At 27.8% G+C, this 21367-nt stretch overlaps 3 protein-coding genes across 6 annotated transcripts; 2 read left to right on the top strand and 1 right to left on the bottom strand.

The window, feature by feature from the left end:
* The first annotated feature begins 8277 nt into the window (after positions 1-8277).
* Positions 8278-13378, top strand: LOC114126505 (peroxisomal membrane protein PEX16-like). 3 transcript variants are annotated; one of them, XM_050202751.1, is made up of 5 exons: positions 8278-8566; positions 8641-8908; positions 9128-9266; positions 9622-9725; positions 13167-13378. In XM_050202751.1, exons 1-5 carry the CDS (start codon positions 8440-8442, stop codon positions 13321-13323), a joined length of 795 nt encoding a protein of 264 aa, XP_050058708.1. In that variant the 5' UTR covers positions 8278-8439; the 3' UTR covers positions 13324-13378. The 3 variants fall into 3 exon arrangements, with proteins under 3 accessions (XP_050058708.1, XP_050058709.1, XP_027846260.1); XM_050202752.1 differs by lacking the exon at positions 9622-9725 and adding an exon at positions 12966-13069 and having other exon boundaries at positions 8279-8566; XM_027990459.2 differs by lacking the exons at positions 8278-8566; positions 8641-8908; positions 9128-9266; positions 9622-9725 and adding exons at positions 11716-11909; positions 11985-12252; positions 12472-12610; positions 12966-13069.
* Positions 13379-15227: 1849 nt separating this feature from the next.
* LOC114126504 (peroxisomal membrane protein PEX16-like) lies at positions 15228-20905 on the top strand. The gene is made up of 6 exons (XM_027990458.2): positions 15228-15503; positions 15571-15844; positions 18711-18874; positions 19034-19134; positions 19986-20089; positions 20181-20905. The coding sequence occupies exons 1-6, from the start codon at positions 15377-15379 to the stop codon at positions 20425-20427; spliced, it is 1017 nt and encodes a 338-aa protein (XP_027846259.1). The 5' UTR covers positions 15228-15376; the 3' UTR covers positions 20428-20905.
* LOC114126508 (mpv17-like protein 2) lies at positions 16053-18407 on the bottom strand. 2 transcript variants are annotated; one of them, XM_050202753.1, is made up of 5 exons: positions 18115-18407; positions 17213-17430; positions 16906-17107; positions 16511-16845; positions 16053-16435 (listed from the first exon to the last, which is right to left on the bottom strand). In XM_050202753.1, exons 3-5 carry the CDS (start codon positions 16976-16978, stop codon positions 16301-16303), a joined length of 543 nt encoding a protein of 180 aa, XP_050058710.1. In that variant the 5' UTR covers positions 16979-17107; positions 17213-17430; positions 18115-18407; the 3' UTR covers positions 16053-16300. The 2 variants fall into 2 exon arrangements, with proteins under 2 accessions (XP_050058710.1, XP_027846262.1); XM_027990461.2 differs by lacking the exon at positions 17213-17430.
* Positions 20906-21367: the final 462 nt, after the last annotated feature.

Raw genomic sequence — 21367 nt, 5'->3', positions numbered from 1 at the left:
AAATAAATAGAATTTAATCGTATTATATAAATTGGTTATAGGTACTAACCTTAATACAAAAAACAACCATGTCAATTTTAATTTCTAACCTATCACCTATAAAAGTACTTAATTATTTATTAAATTAATAATTAATTAAACTATTATAACATATTTAAAAAAAAAATTCTAAAAAATATGTTTGTAATGTCAAAAAAAAGATGCAAAAACAATTAAACAGCATATTATGCTGTACAATGTATACATATTAACCGATGAATATACTATTTAGTCCAAAATTATAAAAAGTCATAGCTTTTTTTTAAAAAAACCTAGTTGTATCTCAAACTATCGATTTAATACTTTTTACAAACACAATATTGTATATCCTACTTCTAATATTTCAAAAATATAGTCAGAAACATAATAACTATAATAAAATCATTTGAATTATTATAACAAATATAATTTGAAAAATTCATATTATACTAGTTCCTTAGTTCATATACAATATATATCCATAATTTTAGTTACTTAAACAGATTAAAATTTAAAAATGTTAAATGGTTTTATGAACTAAAACATAAACAACTAAGTAGGTATAATAATACAATTGATAAATTATAATCATTATAAAAAATATATGTATAACGCTGCAAGTTAATGTGTAAAAGAAATAATTACATTTATATATAATGGACATAAATTTCTTATAAAACCACACAATTATCATTTATTTATTGATACGCAATCCATATCGGTGAATTATTTAATTCTTCAATATACTATTAATTTTAATACCTACTGAAATTATGTTTTTTGGGAAGTAAATGGTACGCTGCACTGCTAACGTTTCCATATATTTAAGCAAATCGACATATTATTGTGAAGCTGTTTAAATTAATATACATAGTCAATTCAAAAGCGATTTTTTAACACGTTGTACCATACATTATAAAATATTCGACTACTAAATTATTAAATCTTGTGGTAGGTTTTACCTACCTATAGAAAATATATGATAAACTCTGTATGTTTGAAAGGTCATGTACACTATAACGTCATTTGAGTAACTGATAAAATTCGTCTGATTAGGTAAAATATAAAAGATCTTAATTGTAAGGTTAACTGTTTGGTACAATTTACAGACATTTTAGTGTAACAGTGTATAGGTACTACCATTAATCATTATATTCTTTAACTATTGTTTCTTTCTTCTAGTATATTATTATCATACGAGTTAATGATTTTACATGATACATTAAATTTTAAAAATTTTAACTTATATAATAATATACCTAACTGATATGTATTAACAATAGTATAAATATTGCGTATTTATTTTCTTATTAAAAAAAGTATATGGATAATAAACGAACAACAAAATAAGGATAACTTACTTGATACTTCTACTACCTACTTGTGATGAATTTATGTGCCCAAATCAATTAATTTATATTTATAGAAATTCAAATTAATCATAATAAAATCATAAATGCGATTACATATACCTTAAGTTAATTTTTATTATTTAATTCAATAGCATAGTACGTTTAAACATTTTTGAAAACAAGCATCTACAGGTCTATACTCGTATTATATACCATCATACCGAGCCGCCCTTTTATCACTTTTATCGCATATCCCAATCTTCCTTAAAATGAGAAAATATTTTAAAAGTAAAGTAAAAACCACTAAATGAATTATCTAAAATCTATAGGTACATTATAATAAATCTTCTCTTATGAAGTAAATTACTTCAAATGATTCATAACTTTAAAAGTCTAGACTCTAGATGATAGATACTCAATTCGAAAATTTTAAATAGCTAAGTTATACTATAAAACAAAAAGATTTCTAATAGTATATATTAAGTTTATCTTATTTAGATAAACTAAATTAAGAAGATATGTTAGAAATTACAATGATGTTCATATTTTAATGTAATAAATTCACACTTTTAAGTTTTTATTTTTTTTGTTATTGTAATACTAATAAAAATTTCTTTGATTTATAATGAAACGTTTTTAAAAATATTCAGTGTTTAAGAAATGCTAATACAAAATAATAAATAAAGTTATTAAATGTATATACGTACAATGAATAGGCGGTCTTTTTTAGATTAAAACCATTTGGCATTCCTATTACAATTATTGCAATAAAGTAATACTCATAAAGTCACGCGACGTCAAAATCGTGCCTGCTATTTTCAATAAATGTTTTCTATGATACTGCAGCTAGGCATTTTCAAAAACATAAAGCAATAAAATCGAAATCAATATTTCTTAAGTACTTTATCCTGTCAAACGTCTGTTGACGGTGGCCTATTTTTTTTATTAGTAAGAGACAAATAATAGATAAATTTAAAAATGTATTGTTTTAAAGTTATGTTTGTGATAAAAGTCATTTATTTTAAAAATATATTATACGCTGCACAAATAAACGATGCTTAAATCGTTAATCATTTATTATTGTATTCGATTGACACCGTACGATAAAATAGTTCTTGATTATTTAAACATGCTTAAGTTAATAATGTTTGTATTAACTACTGCAACGACTTAATAAATCATTCCACGGGCAGATTGAAGTTTCAAAAATTTTGGATGAATAATATAAAACAATATAAAGATTAACTATTATAAGCTTATAATAGTGTTTAATAATATAAAAAAAAAGAAATTTCAGAAGGCATTTTAGTGGTTTATAAATTGATTTATCTAAATTATTCACGTGCATTTGATGTAAATTTATGTGTTACTATTATATTATTTATAAACTAAAGATACATATATTGTAGTTAAATTTCAGGTTTCTCCGTACAAAAAAAGTCTAAAAATACAATCTTGTTGGAATAACGTTTTTTCTGTTTATTAATTATTTATTTCGATATTTTATATATTTTCCAGTCAAATGTTTAGATATTAATTATTTTATTCATCTTAGGTTAATACTAAGTGTAAACTGTAAAGATTACGATTTTTATTTGACAATATTCTAAATATTCTACTTAAATGAATAAGGTTTTAGGATTCTTTTTTTTTCTAAAAAAAACTGATAAAACATTTTCTGCTGTATAGTAGGTTTCGAATGTATAGTTTTGATCCTCGTTGAGTTGGTTACTATATAACAAATTAGTTAAATTATTTGAATTCAATGATAAATTTATAAATCATTTGTCGTTCCACTCAAAAACTAATATATTATCCATTATACTATAATTTGTGTGGGTTTACATTTTTTTTTAATCTAATAATATAGGGGAGAGGTTAGTGAAGGACAATGTGTGTGTAGTGTGTTAACCACGATTTAATTCAAAAGAAACGTATAAATTCATTATTATTTCATTAAAGTATACTACATTTTTGGACTCTAATATCGAATACTTCGTTGATTATTAAAATCAATTAATTCACAATCATTTTATTATATCAAAATAGAAATATTATAGTATGAAAAATAATTAAAGATATTATCCTCGTAATTTAAAATCGCGTTTTAATACCCAAGACCTAAATGCTTAACGACTCTCTCGTCTAGTGTATATTTAATGTTTAAATAATTTTAAAATAGGTTATATCGAGTGTACTATTAAATATCTGCAGAAAAGAATTAAAAATATATATATAAAGTAATTGCTAAATGCTAATTGAGTTAAGATTTAGTCACAATAAAAAATGTATTATTTTTATCGTTTATTATACATTGTTAATATACTTTAGAATACCGAAAATGTATAATTATTTTATTATTATTTCAAAGGATTTTAAAGCATAATAAGCAACTAAAAAAGCACACGATTGTTTTGAAAAAGCAAAAAAACATGACTGAAAATGTACACAAACTAGTTATAAAAACGAATAAAAAAATTTGAAAAATTAATTACCACGAATTCTCTAAATTTTCAGTAGTGAAACTGCCTTTATATTATCCGACAGACTATTTTTATGCATAGAAAACGACTCTCTACATCCACTGAAGTGATCGGTGCATACTTCATACAAGATGTTTCAAATTATAAAACACTAAATCTTAAATTTTGAAATGGTCGATATCGTTGTTATAGGCATACTGACCGTATAGTTACTGCTTGCTATAATATGTAGATTGATAATCTATACACTTAATAAACAAGCCGATAACGAAAACAATAATAATCCAATACCTATATAACGAATTCTTGGTTTTAACGTTTCTTATTAATTCATATTTTTGTTATTGCTACTATAGTAGCATAAGAAACATACAAAAATTCTACACCTGAAATAACTGAAAAAAGCAAAAAAAAAAAATTAACATAAAAAAAAAACCGAAAAAGCAAAAATAAATTGGTTTACTTTGAATCAGAATGACGTGAAACGAATTTAATCATAAAAATTAGATTTCTAGCTCATATATAAAAAAAGAAACATAGTATATGTTTTAAAATCCAAGCCCTAATTATTATCGTATAGATTGAAGCACCTACCTTGAATATTCTGGATATTCTTACAAATAAATGTTTTAATTAAATCGTTCTATATTTTCGTTAAAATATTTTAAAACTGAAAAGATAACCCTCAGTAATAATGCTCAAGTAATGCTTATGTTGCCTATTGATCGTATAATTATTTTTTCATATTTACACAATTATGATAAATTTGATACTCGTGTAATAATTAAATGTAGGTACTTTCGACCTAAATAAATAGCTATACCGCTTTAGTCGATATTTAGTACATATTATAAATACCAGGCAATAAATAGATTTGTATAAGCCTACGACTATAAAAACCAACACGCCATATGAGAATCGTTTTTTTTTTCATAAACTTTAGCTTTATATATAGTCATAACGATGAGTGGTTATTACGTCTACTTTGGTCTGTATACGATCAACTGTTATATAATAGGCATATTATAGTTAAAATACTTTCAGAGGATAGCGGAATAACATGAAATTATTCAATAAATACTTAACTTTTATAGGTACTATTCACATTGCGATTTCTTAATAAAAATATAAAACTTATACAATACTAGTACTTAACTAGCTTTTAGGACATATTGACATAAAGTAAATTTGATTTTATACGATTAATCTATTATAAAATTATATTTTAATTAATAATTTTTAAATTCTAAGCAGAGCGATGCATGAATTAGTTTTACAATTGTGTTTATATTTTTATTTTATTATTAAAATTTTTTATTTTATGTGTGTTGGAAGTCACTTATTAGTTATTATAATAGAAAAAACGTTCTGATCTTCAACTTCAAAAGCGGTTCTGATCGCATATTATATGTAGTTGATATTTTGGGATTTGGTTACTTTAAAAGTATACATTTTCGAAAAATTAATACGAGTTCAATAGATAATCGAGAAAAACGAAAAAAAATTAGTTTCCTGTATACTTTTGAGACCACGGCATCCGACTAGTTTTTAACTATCTAATATTTATAGGTATGTCTGAATTTTTAAATTATATAATATATTATGTATGAATTTCAATATCTGTACATAATATATAGGTTAAAAAACATACTACGTATAAATGTATAATGTCGTATAATCATTCTCATTTGGATAAAATGGGCAAACCCCTTCATTTCCTTTACGTGTTTGCAGTAGCAAAGTAAAAGTATTTTTTTGAGACTTGGGACTCTAGAATTCGTAGATAGTAAAAGTCAGTAAATAATAAAAAACTCATTAAAAATATAGATATATTAAAAAGTGCATATATTAGGAACTAATTTTTGTAAGGACTTCGTATGACTTAAACAAGTCGCACTTCTGTCCCGAGCTTAAATTTAGGCTTTTAGATATTTTTAGATTTTAAAAAAAAAGAAACACTAACCTGCACCTTTGCGTATGCACGCCGAAACTGAACTAAAACAATAACATTAGAACATGTAAGGTACTGTACTTACGATAAGGAACAATAAAAAAAAATGAAATTAATCGGAAGAGTGGAATTCAGTAACGATAAGTAACGACAATAAAAACAAAATAACGCGTAGTACTATAGTAGAATATTGTAATAATACTTTGACCCGAAATATTTCAAATAACCGATATGTTGTTTCAATAATTCAACCGATTTTCAATGTTTTAATATACTGTTCTAGACATTTTGTTTCAACAACGCGGTTGTATCAATTATTCGTGTTCCTAATAATAAACGGCATTTACTTACCTTTTTTAAGTATGGCCATGAGATGTATCAAAACATACATACTGTATTTAAAAAAAAATAATAGTTCACACTGCTACTGAGAGTTTTTGTGTTGTACTAAAATGTGTAGTAAAAAAAATAAAAATAAAGTAGTATGCCCCAATGTCTTCAATTGTTCGACAAATATATAAAACAAAATTTTTTTCGAAACTAAATAACATAATACATCCTGAATTTCGGGATGCATATTTGTTTAAAAATTATATTTAAAAGTCTTTTGTAAGTAATCAACTGTAACTCCTCGTGTAAAACATAACAATATCATACAATTTAACTGATTTTTTTAAAATTAATTTTCATTTATAATTTTTTATTTTGAAAAGTGAATACTTAAATACAATACTTAATGTAATGATCCTATAAGAATAATTAGAATTTATTATCGAACCGCAATGATTGTATACCACATATTTCAATATTATCCAATCTATAACAAATATGTATACATTATATGTAAATTTGTTTATGAAGTAAATATACATAACTTAATACACATTCAGATGCTATATCACAATTTGAAACCATTAATCTGAATACGTCATTATAAAAAAAAAACTAAATCAATATACCTATCATAAATAATAATATTATTGAATTGAGCTAGTTAGGTATTACACGTCGATTAAACATTTTTTATTTATAATATTATTTTGTTGATCTACGCCGCGATGTAGCTAAATTGCCTATACGTTGCGCCGAATAAGTCGGTCACGCATGTATTATCATACAAAATAATACAATCGCATAAGAAAAAACAGAGGTACAGTTTTTTAATTGATAATCTGATCTTGTCTTACAAAGGTTAAATACTAACATTTTTTCGTCAATTTAAACTTTTTTTTAATATTTACAATGATTGTATTAAATATAATATTAGTTGTTCTTAACAATAGAGTATTATTTACCTGTAACCCTTAGCAGTAATATTGGGTGTAGAACTTGATAAAATCAAGTCATCGGATCATCTATAAGTACCATGACTGTCTTGAATATCTTGCTCTTTTCAAGTCGAGAGGGTGAAGTATGTCCGGGCCACGAACTTGATATATATATTCATTGTAATAATAATCTGTTATAATCGGAGGACGATAATAGATTTTTTCAGTGTTTGGGGCAGGAGAAGAGTCTGATTTCTTTTGTGACACACTGACCATCGTCGGATCATGGAGCAATGTGTAACGTTTGAGCGGTGAATCCGGACTGGTCAGAACGAAAAAAAACTTCAAGTCCAAAACTTTGTAGCCTCGCTAGCTTCAACTTTACATTGCTTCTCATCCACACTCACACACACAAACACACACACACATTTTTATTTAATAATTATATTCATATAACTATATGAGCATTTCCACGTCTGTTACAATATTATAGGTATTTATTAGCTTATCGGCCAATAATATATTCGATTTATTTTTCAATGTATCTAATTCAAACAGCAATAGTTTATCGGTCGTCAGGTGGCTGGGACAGCTTGATTTTTAAGACTTGCTTCGCACTGACGTAATTGAAATTTAAATAATAAAAATTCTTTATTACTTTTATTGTACATTATAATAGTACAATGTGATGTTAAAACGTTATGTCGTCTACATAATATGTAGAATAATATATTACTATTTTACAATATATTATACAATACGTAGATATTCAGTAAAAAATGTTCCGTATTTGTGTTAACATTAAATTTGTAAAGTAACTATATTTATTGTAACACTAGTCCGTGTTAAGTACCTACCTAAATTTGTATATTAAATAAAATACTAATAATAAATCATTATTATTATTATTATTGTGTTGTATTTACTTACTTCGCCTTTAAAATATGGATAATTGTTAATATGTACTTAATTTATAAGATATCACATGTTTGATAATAATATTTATTTTACAACTTATAATTCCTAGAATTATCTATAGTAGACGGTAAAGTATTCCATTATTGAATAAGAATAATTAATTGGCAGGAATTTTATAAATGTGTGCATAATTTTGGTCAGGAGCATACTATAGGCAACTCATCGTTGATATGAGATTTCCTTATCAATAACACTGTCTCTATCGCTTACACTACGCACGTATTATATAATAAACAACGTCAACCACATAGACTCAAAAAGTGTACAATAACAATATACCATCCGTACTGTGAATTATATTTTACATTCTTCTGTTTTTGCTGATTACATGTTCATATTTTTTGCCGACATCATCCGATTATTGGCTGACAAACAACGAAATAAATAAAATGGAAAATTTATCTAAACCTACATTAAGAATACTATATGAACATTGCGTGAACTGGGTCGGTACACACCTAGAACGAATAACAGAGATAGAAGCTTCAATAAAATGTATATCGTACTTTTTAGCCGGTATTTATTTATTTATTTATTTTTTTATAAATCATGTAATCCATTATTCACTATAGCTTAGCGCATGATTGCAGGTCGAAGCAACAACTCGACGTTACTCTCCGAACTTATATATTCCATATCCAACTTCATGATGTTATTTAACGATCAAATCATACTAAGTGCCACCAAATCTAGTAATTTATTAACAGTCAGTGATAAAGGGAAGAAAAAAATATTTAGCAATGAAAATATCAAGTGTTTCATTACCATTGTGGATTTTATTGAAGTGTTCGAATTTGCTATAAAACCATGTGGCAACAAAAAAGCATGGATTATAATTCTACTCCTGCAGACTGCGAAGTAATTATTCGACTATAAAGCATATTATTTTTTATTTACCTTTTTGAAGTAGTTTAGTTGAGGTCTTAAACTATATATCTAATATGGCCTTATAATAGTTATAGGTTTTTCTAGATGCTCAGTTCTTAACTGTGCAGTTTATCTCATTGAAATTATATTATATATATTTTTGTATACGTTTAACTAACGTTTTTACCACTGCGATTTCGAATTTTACAGATGCGTGGCAGGCCTGTACCTTTTGCATGTGCAAAAGCTAATACTCGAATCGCCCCCTACAAAATTGTTCGATCTAAAATCTTATCGACTCAACGGCATTCCCGTCAGCACTCTTAGTTACGAACACATCGTGGCGGAGGTACAACGCACAACACATGCTTATTATATTAGTATCATCATTGGTCGTTGTGGTAGTCTGACTTAAGCCAGGTTCTACTCCCGTACAACTTAATTAATCATTACCCACTTCAGTTGTCCATCTGAGCTTATTATAATTATAACCAGAACTATGATGAATAACCTAATAATATTCATTTTCATACCCTTAATTGGTTTTTTTATATATACTTATACTTATACTTGTAATCCAACTGATTTTTATAAACCAATATTAGTTAGTAAAATAAACTAATTTAAATTTTAAAAAAAATACTCTGAAACTATTTACATGGTAATAGTGAAGATTTTAAATAATATATTATTTATTATTTCAGACGATGTATATAATAGAACCAATTATTCTCTTGGGCAGTATGTTTGTTTTTGGTGAGAAATCATTTATACCTTCGTCGATTTCCTTAACAATTAAATATATCAGGTAATCATAAATCGTTGTGTAAACTCATAAGCAACACTTACAAACATATTAATTAAGCAAAATTTTTCAATTGAAATTATTATTTTCTATGTTTTAGTCTGCAGAGCTTAAAGGCTTTGGAAAATCTAACACCTCAACAACGTTTGGTGTTGTCAAATCGATCATCCTGCTGGGTCACACTATTTTACCAAAATATCATTCTTTTGTCTATTAAAATGTTCGTAACTTTTTCTTTTGTAAAGTGAATACTTAAATACAATGTTCAATGCAATGAACCAATGAGAGTAAATATACGTCATTTGATACACATTCTGATGCTATGTCACAATTTGAAACCATTAATCTGAATACGTCATTATAAAAAAAAAACTAAATCAATATACCTATCATAAATAATAATATTATTGAATTGAGCTAGTTAGGTATTACACGTCGATTAAACATTTTTTATTTATAATATTATTTTGTTGATCTACGCCGCGATGTAGCTAAATTGCCTATACGTTGCGCCGAATAAGTCGGTCACGCATGTATTATCATACAAAATAATACAATCGCATAAGAAAAAACAGAGGTACAGTTTTTTAATTGATAATCTGATCTTGTCTTACAAAGGTTAAATACTAACATTTTTTCGTCAATTTAAACTTTTTTTAATATTTACAATGATTGTATTAAATATAATATTAGTTGTTCTTAACAATAGAGTATTATTTACCTGTAACCCTTAGCAGTAATATTGGGTGTAGAACTTGATAAAATCAAGTCATCGGATCATCTATAAGTACCATGACTGTCTTGAATATCTTGCTCTTTTCAAGTCGAGAGGGTGAAGTATGTCCGGGCCACGAACTTGATATATATATTCATTGTAATAATAATCTGTTATAATCGGAGGACGATAATAGATTTTTTCAGTGTTTGGGGCAGGAGAAGAGTCTGATTTCTTTTGTGACACACTGACCATCGTCGGATCATGGAGCAATGTGTAACGTTTGAGCGGTGAATCCGGACTGGTCAGAACGAAAAAAAACTTCAAGTCCAAAACTTTGTAGCCTCGCTAGCTTCAACTTTACATTGCTTCTCATCCACACTCACACACACAAACACACACACACATTTTTATTTAATAATTATATTCATATAACTATATGAGCATTTCCACGTCTGTTACAATATTATAGGTATTTATTAGCTTATCGGCCAATAATATATTCGATTTATTTTTCAATGTATCTAATTCAAACAGCAATAGTTTATCGGTCGTCAGGTGGCTGGGACAGCTTGATTTTTAAGACTTGCTTCGCACTGACGTAATTGAAATTTAAATAATAAAAATTCTTTATTACTTTTATTGTACATTATAATAGTACAATGTGATGTTAAAACGTTATGTCGTCTACATAATATGTAGAATAATATATTACTATTTTACAATATATTATACAATACGTAGATATTCAGTAAAAAATGTTCCGTATTTGTGTTAACATTAAATTTGTAAAGTAACTATATTTATTGTAACACTAGTCCGTGTTAAGTACCTACCTAAATTTGTATATTAAATAAAATACTAATAATAAATCATTATTATTATTATTATTGTGTTGTATTTACTTACTTCGCCTTTAAAATATGGATAATTGTTAATATGTACTTAATTTATAAGATATCACATGTTTGATAATAATATTTATTTTACAACTTATAATTCCTAGAATTATCTATAGTAGACGGTAAAGTATTCCATTATTGAATAAGAATAATTAATTGGCAGGAATTTTATAAATGTGTGCATAATTTTGGTCAGGAGCATACTATAGGCAACTCATCGTTGATATGAGATTTCCTTATCAATAACACTGTCTCTATCGCTTACACTACGCACGTATTATATAATAAACAACGTCAACCACATAGACTCAAAAAGTGTACAATAACAATATACCATCCGTACTGTGAATTATATTTTACATTCTTCTGTTTTGCTGATTACATGTTCATATTTTTTGCCGACATCATCCGATTATTGGCTGACAAACAACGAAATAAATAAAATGGAAAATTTATCTAAACCTACATTAAGAATACTATATGAACATTGCGTGAACTGGGTCGGTACACACCTAGAACGAATAACAGAGATAGAAGCTTCAATAAAATGTATATCGTACTTTTTAGCCGGTATTTATTTATTTATTTATTTTTTTATAAATCATGTAATCCAATTATTCACTATAGCTTAGCGCATGATTGCAGGTCGAAGCAACAACTCGACGTTACTCTCCGAACTTATATATTCCATATCCAACTTCATGATGTTATTTAACGATCAAATCATACTAAGTGCCACCAAATCTAGTAATTTATTAACAGTCAGTGATAAAGGGAAGAAAAAAATATTTAGCAATGAAAATATCAAGTGTTTCATTACCATTGTGGATTTTATTGAAGTGTTCGAATTTGCTATAAAACCATGTGGCAACAAAAAAGCATGGATTATAATTCTACTCCTGCAGACTGCGAAGTAATTATTCGACTATAAAGCATATTATTTTTTATTTACCTTTTTGAAGTAGTTTAGTTGAGGTCTTAAACTATATATCTAATATGGCCTTATAATAGTTATAGGTTTTTCTAGATGCTCAGTTCTTAACTGTGCAGTTTATCTCATTGAAATTATATTATATATATTTTTGTATACGTTTAACTAACGTTTTTACCACTGCGATTTCGAATTTTACAGATGCGTGGCAGGCCTGTACCTTTTGCATGTGCAAAAGCTAATACTCGAATCGCCCCCTACAAAATTGTTCGATCTAAAATCTTATCGACTCAACGGCATTCCCGTCAGCACTCTTAGTTACGAACACATCGTGGCGGAGGTACAACGCACAACACATGCTTATTATATTAGTATCATCATTGGTCGTTGTGGTAGTCTGACTTAAGCCAGGTTCTACTCCCGTACAACTTAATTAATCATTACCCACTTCAGTTGTCCATCTGAGCTTATTATAATTATAACCAGAACTATGATGAATAACCTAATAATATTCATTTTCATACCCTTAATTGGTTTTTTTATATATACTTATACTTATACTTGTAATCCAACTGATTTTTATAAACCAATATTAGTTAGTAAAATAAACTAATTTAAATTTTAAAAAAAATACTCTGAAACTATTTACATGGTAATAGTGAAGATTTTAAATAATATATTATTTATTATTTCAGACGATGTATATAATAGAACCAATTATTCTCTTGGGCAGTATGTTTGTTTTTGGTGAGAAATCATTTATACCTTCGTCGATTTCCTTAACAATTAAATATATCAGGTAATCATAAATCGTTGTGTAAACTCATAAGCAACACTTACAAACATATTAATTAAGCAAAATTTTTCAATTGAAATTATTATTTTCTATGTTTTAGTCTGCAGAGCTTAAAGGCTTTGGAAAATCTAACACCTCAACAACGTTTGGTGTTGTCAAATCGATCATCCTGCTGGGTCACACTATTTTACCAAAATATCATTCTTTTGTCTATTAAAATTGTTCGTAACTTTTTCTTTTGTAAAGTGAATACTTAAATACAATGTTCAATGCAATGAACCAATGAGAGTAAATATACGTCATTTGATACACATTCTGATGCTATGTCACAATTTGAAACCATTAATCTGAATATGTCATTATAGAAAAAAAGAACAAAATCATTATACCTATTATAAATAATAATATTATTGAATTCAGTTAGTTATTACACGTCGATTAAACATTTTTTATTTATAATATTATTTTGTTGATCTACGCCGCAATGTAGCTAAATTGCCTATACGTTGCGCCGAATAAGCCGGTCAGACATGTATTGAAGGGTGGGCCGTGGGCGGGAATAACATGCTATGTAGAAATTCGGAAATTGTTCAGCAACAACTAAATACGAAAAAAAGTATATGTATATTTGTATTATGTTTCTAAGTTTGTACTCGATGATTCTGTACGATAAAAGCATTCTGGAAATTATTCGATTCTTAAAATACATCGGGAATGCTTCATAGCACATTATTCCCGCCCACCGTTCTATTATCAAAAAATATAATATAATCGCATAAGAAATATTAACATGTTTTTGTAAATTTGATTTTTTTTTTTTTTTTAATATTTACAATCATTGTATTAAATACAATGTTGATTTTTCTTAACAATAGAGTATTATTTTATATTTACTTTTATTCCTTAGCAGTAATATTGGGTATCGAACTTGATAAAATTAAGTCAGATCATCTAAGTACCATAACTGTCTTGAATGCACTGCTCCTTTCAAATCGAGAGGATGAGGTATGTCCGGACCACGAACTTGATATATTTATTGTGGTGTTCGTTTATAAAATCCATGTTTGCGTGTATTAGTATGTACCCAAACGACCAAACATAATCCGTAGGTCTCGACATGTCGTTGTCCGCCTGATAATGAACAACGAACATGGCCAGTGTCTCTTTTTTCACGGATCTTCGTTTTAAAATATTTTCATTTCAACGAATGCTCGTTTCTTGTTTCATGTCGATGATTACTAATTTCGTTGGTCGTTATTTACGTTTGAATGATAGATACAATCTAATTATAATTTTCTTATCTATTTATTGTACTATACTATCTAACGCATCATTTGCATGATTATGCGGTTAGAAACGGTTCATGGGTTCCAGTTATTGATATAATGTAAAAGCTGATGAACATCATCAATTATACATAATATGTGTACACGTATTTAGTTATTTAGGATTATTGTTTTGTAGCTTTCTGAGATATATTATATTATTATTTGTACGAATGAATGGATATTGTTTAAATACTTTTCAAAGCAATTGAGAAACAGATAAAACTTTATGAGAATAACAGAGTAGATACTTACAACACAAATCCAATTGCGTGTTATGGCAGTCGTGAAAAACCATAATGCGTCTATGGTTAAATATTTCCATCATTTCTAACCGATTTGTTCTGAGGAAATCATTGATAAGGACATAAATCTTAACTCTTCAATTATTAAAATATTTATTTAGATAGATAGTAAATTCAAATACCTCATTGTGACGCAAATATGGTAAATACTCTATAAAATACGATGATTATTTTATTTATACACAAATAAAATAGCTTATTTTAAAATACGTTAGACATGTTTTATAAATTATGTAAATCCATATTGTAATATTGGTCGTCCGTGGTGCGAATGACAACAACTTAGATATCACATGTTTGATAATAATATTTATTTTACAACTTATAAACCATAGTGCCATCTAGAGTAGACGGTAAAATATTTCATTATTGAATAACAATATAATTATTTGGCTAGGATTTTTATGTGTGCATAATTTCGGTCAGGGGTATACAATAGGCAACTCATCGTACAAATCGGCCATCGTTGATATGACATTTCCTTATCAATAACTGGCTCTATCGCTAACTTCACGCACGTACCATATAATCAACAACGTCAACCACAAAGATTCAAAAAATGTACAATAACAATATACAATCCGTACTGTGAATTATATTTTACATTCTTTTGTTTTTGCTGATTACATATTCACATTTTTTGCCGACAGTATCGGCTGACGAACAACCACATTAATAAAATGGAGAATTTATCTATACCTACATTAAGAGTACTATATAAACATTACGTGAACTGGGTCAGTGCACATCCAGAACGAACAACAGATCTTGAAGCTTCAATAAAATGGATATCGTACTTTTTAGCCGGTATTTTTTATTTTGTTTATAAATCGTGTAATCCAATTATTCACTATAGCTTAGCGCATGATTGCAGGTCGAATCAACAACTCGACGTTACTGTCCGAGCTTATATACTCCATGTCCAACTTCATGATGTTATTTAACGATCAAATCATACTAAGTACTGCCAAATCTAGTAACTTAAAAACAGTCAGTGATAAAGGGAAGAAAAAAATATTTAGCTCTGAAAATATCAAGCGTTTCATTACCACTGTGGATTATATTGAAGTGTTCATAGAAGTATCTGCTAAAAAATTATGGGGCGACAGAGGACGATGGATTATAATTGTACTCCTACAGACTGCAAAGTAATTATTCGACTCTAAAGCATATTCTTTTTTATTTACCTTTTTGAAGTAGTTTAGTTGAGGTCTTAAACTATATATCTAATACGGCCTTATGATAGTTGTAGATTTCTGTAGATGCTGAGTTCTTAGCTGTGCAGTTCATCTCGTTGAAATTATTTAATCTTTCTTCTTAGATAATTCTAAATTGAATTTGTATAGGTAAAAAAAATTTTTAAAGATTCAACCAGTTTTATTAATTACATAGATATTAAGATTACAACTATACGTTTTTATAGTTTATCACAATATTAAGAATATTAAAAAATATTTGATTTATATTTAAAAATATATATATATATAATATATGTGTATATATTTCAAATAACAAATGATACATAAAATAAACATAGAAACATAAATTTATAAACAGAATTATACACCCTTAGATGCATTGATATATAATTTTTAATATTATAATTATTTTGATTTTTCACCGCCAACACTCATGAATGAAAGATATGTATTCCAAGCTAATGACACTATTTGTACTGTTAAAACCCTGTATTGTTGAGGAACAATGGAGAAATTAAATGTCTGTACAGCTGGCCAAATCTATAAAAAAAAGAAAATAGATAGGTAATAGAATAAGATATTAAAAAAAAAAAAAATTGCATTAAAAGTATTTACCAAATAACTAGTAAGCATAACTTTCACATAGTTGTCTTCTAATTTATTTTGTATTTGTGGCCATTCGTCACCACTAAACACTCTGCTCATTATCATTACAGCTCCATTAATAATTGGTGATGCAATTGTTTGATCAACTATTATCTTTTTAGCTATTATTGGTATGGTGTTTTTAGTTCCAAATCTGTCCAACGATTTATACCACATAGTAAGTGTTGGTCCTACGGCGCACCCAATAGATGCATAGCGAATAGTACGTAACCAATCGATTTCATCGGGTTTACGCTTTTCTACTGCGCTCTGAGCCATTAAATCCCCAAAACCAAACAATAAACCTAAAATATATAATGAAAATAATAATTATATTTATACACAGTGTTACACTGGTTACATACCTGTTTGAACGAGGTTGGTCCGTATTGGGTATGTGTGGCTGTAAAATCTGTACCATTTTAAAAAAGATGCCATTTGTAGTGTTCGTCGTTGACTGTGATTTGTATTCTACCAATACAAAGACTGATTACTGTTGGTTTTCACCGCTTTATGTTTGGTTTTATCTATGGCTTATTTGCTTTCGATTTTAATGGCCTGAATCACCTGTGCAGATCAAAGTTAAACGTTTATAGTTTTCCAATTTTTTTTTTTTTTCAGTCGATTCGTTAGTCAATTAAAACGGTGTTTGGATATATAGTAGATTATTACCACATGGTCACCATAAATTTTAATTCGATAATTTGCTTATTAATCAAAATTCAATATTCACGGAGTTGTTAATAATTGTATCTTAAACTGTTCTGATAGCTACTTGTTAGTCGTTACTTCTCAGTTGTTGTAACCGGTTGATTAAATTGTTTCGTCTTATCTAAAACGTTGTCAGCGCGTACCGTGTACAGAGCGTTCCGAATAAGATTGGTAAATTACTGTTTGGAACACAAAACAACACTGTTCGGTTATGATTAAGATGGTCACGTCACGTGGGATGGCTATTGATTATTATTTATTATAATATTTTAAAATGTTAAATGTTGTCTTGATTTCGTTTAAAAAATATATTATTTTTGAAGGATTCTCATCCTGTTATTCGTACACTGTACGATTTCACCGTGTAGGTAGTCGTTGTGGTACCAAATCGTAACCGTAGATAGGCGTACATCAGTCACTGATGTATGATATATCTACCAAATGTTTTGAATAATCGTTTTTGTATTTTCTACTCGATGATTAGGTATATTCATTCCTACACTCACGCCTAGCATGTTATTCAATTTATGCGCACACCTACTACATACATATTATATTATAAAATACTTCTTAGCCTGTTGGAATTATTAACGAATAACTTTCATAAAAATGTCGAAAATGGTTTAAAATTGACCGTATATTTTACTTTAGAATTTAGACCCACAATAATTGTTATATTTGTCTTGCAGTTCATAATCTGTTTGGTATTGACACGTTATTTAAAATATATTACATAATAGTATTTTTGTTACGGTACCTATCAGCTGTAATCTGCTATTTTCAAATCATTCCCGTCTGGCGGTCTCGTATAAAGTTCGAACTTAACCGACTTATCTATTGTTATTTAAATACATATGTCTTACCATAGTGTGTGTGTGTGCGTGTGTGTGCTAAAGCACCGCGAGCCGTAGACACGTATCGAGAGTTGTTGCTTGTTGGTGTTCAAACACTTCACTCTCTCCTCAAAAAAAAAAAAAAAAATGTTTTATAAAAACATATTATAATTTTCCTTTTTTAACACCTCATTCATCCCTCAAATGGTTTTTCGACTTTCCTTGTCTGCTCGATAGACGCAAGTAGCTCTTCTGTTTTGGATATTTTGATTCGTAGTTCGCACTAAAAAACATATAGCTCAATTAATGCCAAATACTATATTATAATTGTATTGCTGTTACCATAACAGCTTTTGATTATTGTTTCGTTGTAAAATATCATTAGAAACATCGAAACAATACGGTAATTATTATTTATTTTGGCGAGATACACATTTTATAATTAAATCAAATTGTTAAAAAAATACAGAAAAATGTTCCACATCGGAACAGTTGAATATTGTGTCTTTGCATGTCGTGCTGTACATAATAAATATAATATTAATTGTTAACTCGTGTGCTAAAAATATTTTATTTTTGTATACGTTTTACTAACGCTTTTGCCGCGGCGATTTCGAATTTTACAGATGCATGGCACGCATGTACCTGTTGCACGTGCACAAGCTTCACATACTCGAATCGCCCCCTATACAGCCTTTGGACCGAAAATCTGTGGGACTCAAATGTAACGACTCTGTCGACGATGTCATAACGCTACCGTCGGGACGGACCATTCGCAAACTGGATCACGGTAAATACGATATAAAATACGCCGTTGACGAGTAGTATTATTATTTCTTACCTATGTATAATGCGTATTTGCGTTCGGTCTCGATCCGATTCGGATCGACGTGATCGATGACGTTTTTTCAATTGTCAATACTTTACCGATTTTCTTTTCAATTTTCAGCACCTCCGATGAACCGACGCACGTGGGAAGCCCCTCCGAGAGCGGACAAGCTCAACGGCGTTCCCGGCAGGACTCTTAGTGACAAACACATCGTGGCGGAGGTACAACGCACAACACATGATTATTATATTAGGATCATCATTGGTCGTTATGGTAGTCTGGCGTAAGCCGGATTCTATTCCCGTACAATTTAATTAATCATTACCCACTTCAGTTGTCTGTCTGGGTTTTTATTATAACTATAACCAGAGCTGTGTTTTTAATGCACTAAAAATGCATGAAATATGCATAGACTATTGTGCATTCGAGAATAGGAAATATGCAAAAACATGCAAAATTATATGAAATTAATTCACGATTGTATGTATGGCCCAAAAGGTACCAATGAATGATAAGTGTTTAATTTTAAAATAATATTTTAATTAATATAACAAAATAATAACCTGGAGTGGGTTCTATGGAAAAACTTTAACTATAAATTATAAAATATAAAGCCTCTTAAAAAAAAGTGGGATCCAGTGTTATAGACCTTATCTCTTGATATTATTTTATTTCCATGCATGTATAAAATCAATAATATTGAGAATAATAATAAAAGTAAGACTAATTAATTCACTCTGCTGTGTTATAGGTGTAGCTTATAACTGAAGGGTACTTTCTTTATTGCAATTTAGTCGAAAGTAGCACTTAAATTAATTAATATGCATGGTTGAAATTAATTCATATTTTAGTTTAATAAAGCTTAAACCTTGTATGAATAACCTAATAATATTAATTTTTATACTCTAAATTGGTTTTTTTTTTTTATATACTTATAAATGTAATCCAGCTGATTTTTATAAATCATTATTAATTAGTATAACAAATTAATTTAAATTTAAAAAAAAATACCCTGAAACTATTTACTTAGTAAAAGTGAAGATTTGAAATATTTTATTATTTTTTATTTTAGACAATGTATATAATGAAACCAATTATTCACTTGGGCAGTATGTGTGTTTTTGGTCAGAAATCATGGAAGCCTTGGTTGATTTCCATAACAATTGAATATATTAGGTAATAGTTGTATAAACTCATAAGCGACACTTACAAATATTTGAATTAAGCAACATGTTTCGATTGTAATTATTATTTTTCTATGTTTTAGTCTGCAGAGATTAAAGTCTATAGAAAATTTAACACCTCAACAACGTTTGGTGTTGTCAAAACGATCATTGAACTTGGCTATGTATATGGTGAGATCACCATTCTTCGAGAACTATTCAGAAAAACATATCCGTTTATTCTTACAGTGGTTTGTTAACTCTGTGCCGTTGGTTGGTCCACTAATGCGCCCTTTCCTAGAATACATGAAACAATGGCAGGAAACATATTTTTACCTTTGGTCTGTCTAACTCGTTATTGGGGAAATCATGTTATTCGGTTTTACACATTTTTATAAATTTAAAAAAAATAAAACAATGTTTAGGGGGTGATTACTATTGATCTTTTTTTTTTATTATTGGTATATTTGTTTTGGTATGAGTTGTTGTATACGGTGATTTTTTTTATATATATATAAACTATAATATAAATGTTTTGTGTAGGAAACGCTCAATTACAATGTAATTTATTCATTTAAGTTTTGTAATTATTTACTATTTGTATTATATAGGTACTTACTATTTTCATTGACAGGGTTTAAGTGCTTTATATAATATTTTAACTATTTAGTAAAACTAGAAAAGAAAATGTATTAGTTAAGATAATTTATTGAATTTTTTCATTTAATTAAAGGAGGTAAGAAAATCAATCTCATTATAACTTTATGATGTGATATTATATACCTGACTGTTATTTACTATGGACCAATTAAACATAAACATTCCAATATTTTCCTATTAATTTAGTTATTTTAAAGGTATATTATTGCAAATCGGTAATTAAAATAAATAATAAGTATATCTTAATTTATGGTGGGATTTATATAGATATAAGTATAATTTAATATAAGTTATATAATTATAAAATATAGTAGATAAATTAGAAGTATACTTGATTTTCGTTTTAATAAGTGTTAAAATTTACCGAGCACATGAATTATGTGCGTAATATATAATATAAAGTAAGACTTGAATTTTAAATATACTTTGTGAAATATTCTATAATTTCAACCATTGTGTATAAGAGTGAATAATATGAACATAGATTATAAACAATGATTGAATTGAAGGAGGACGATGCCTTACTCGTGTTAAAAATAATGTTTATTTATGTGTACTCTTCCTAATTATATCTTAAATCAATAAGGTGTTTAAATATTCAGATGTGCCCATTTTTTTATACTTGCATTAC

The sequence above is a fragment of the Aphis gossypii genome, chromosome 3 (assembly GCF_020184175.1).
Source record: "Aphis gossypii isolate Hap1 chromosome 3, ASM2018417v2, whole genome shotgun sequence".
NCBI classification, from domain to species: Eukaryota; Metazoa; Arthropoda; class Insecta; order Hemiptera; family Aphididae; genus Aphis; species Aphis gossypii.
This window is presented reverse-complemented; position numbering and strand designations above follow the sequence as displayed.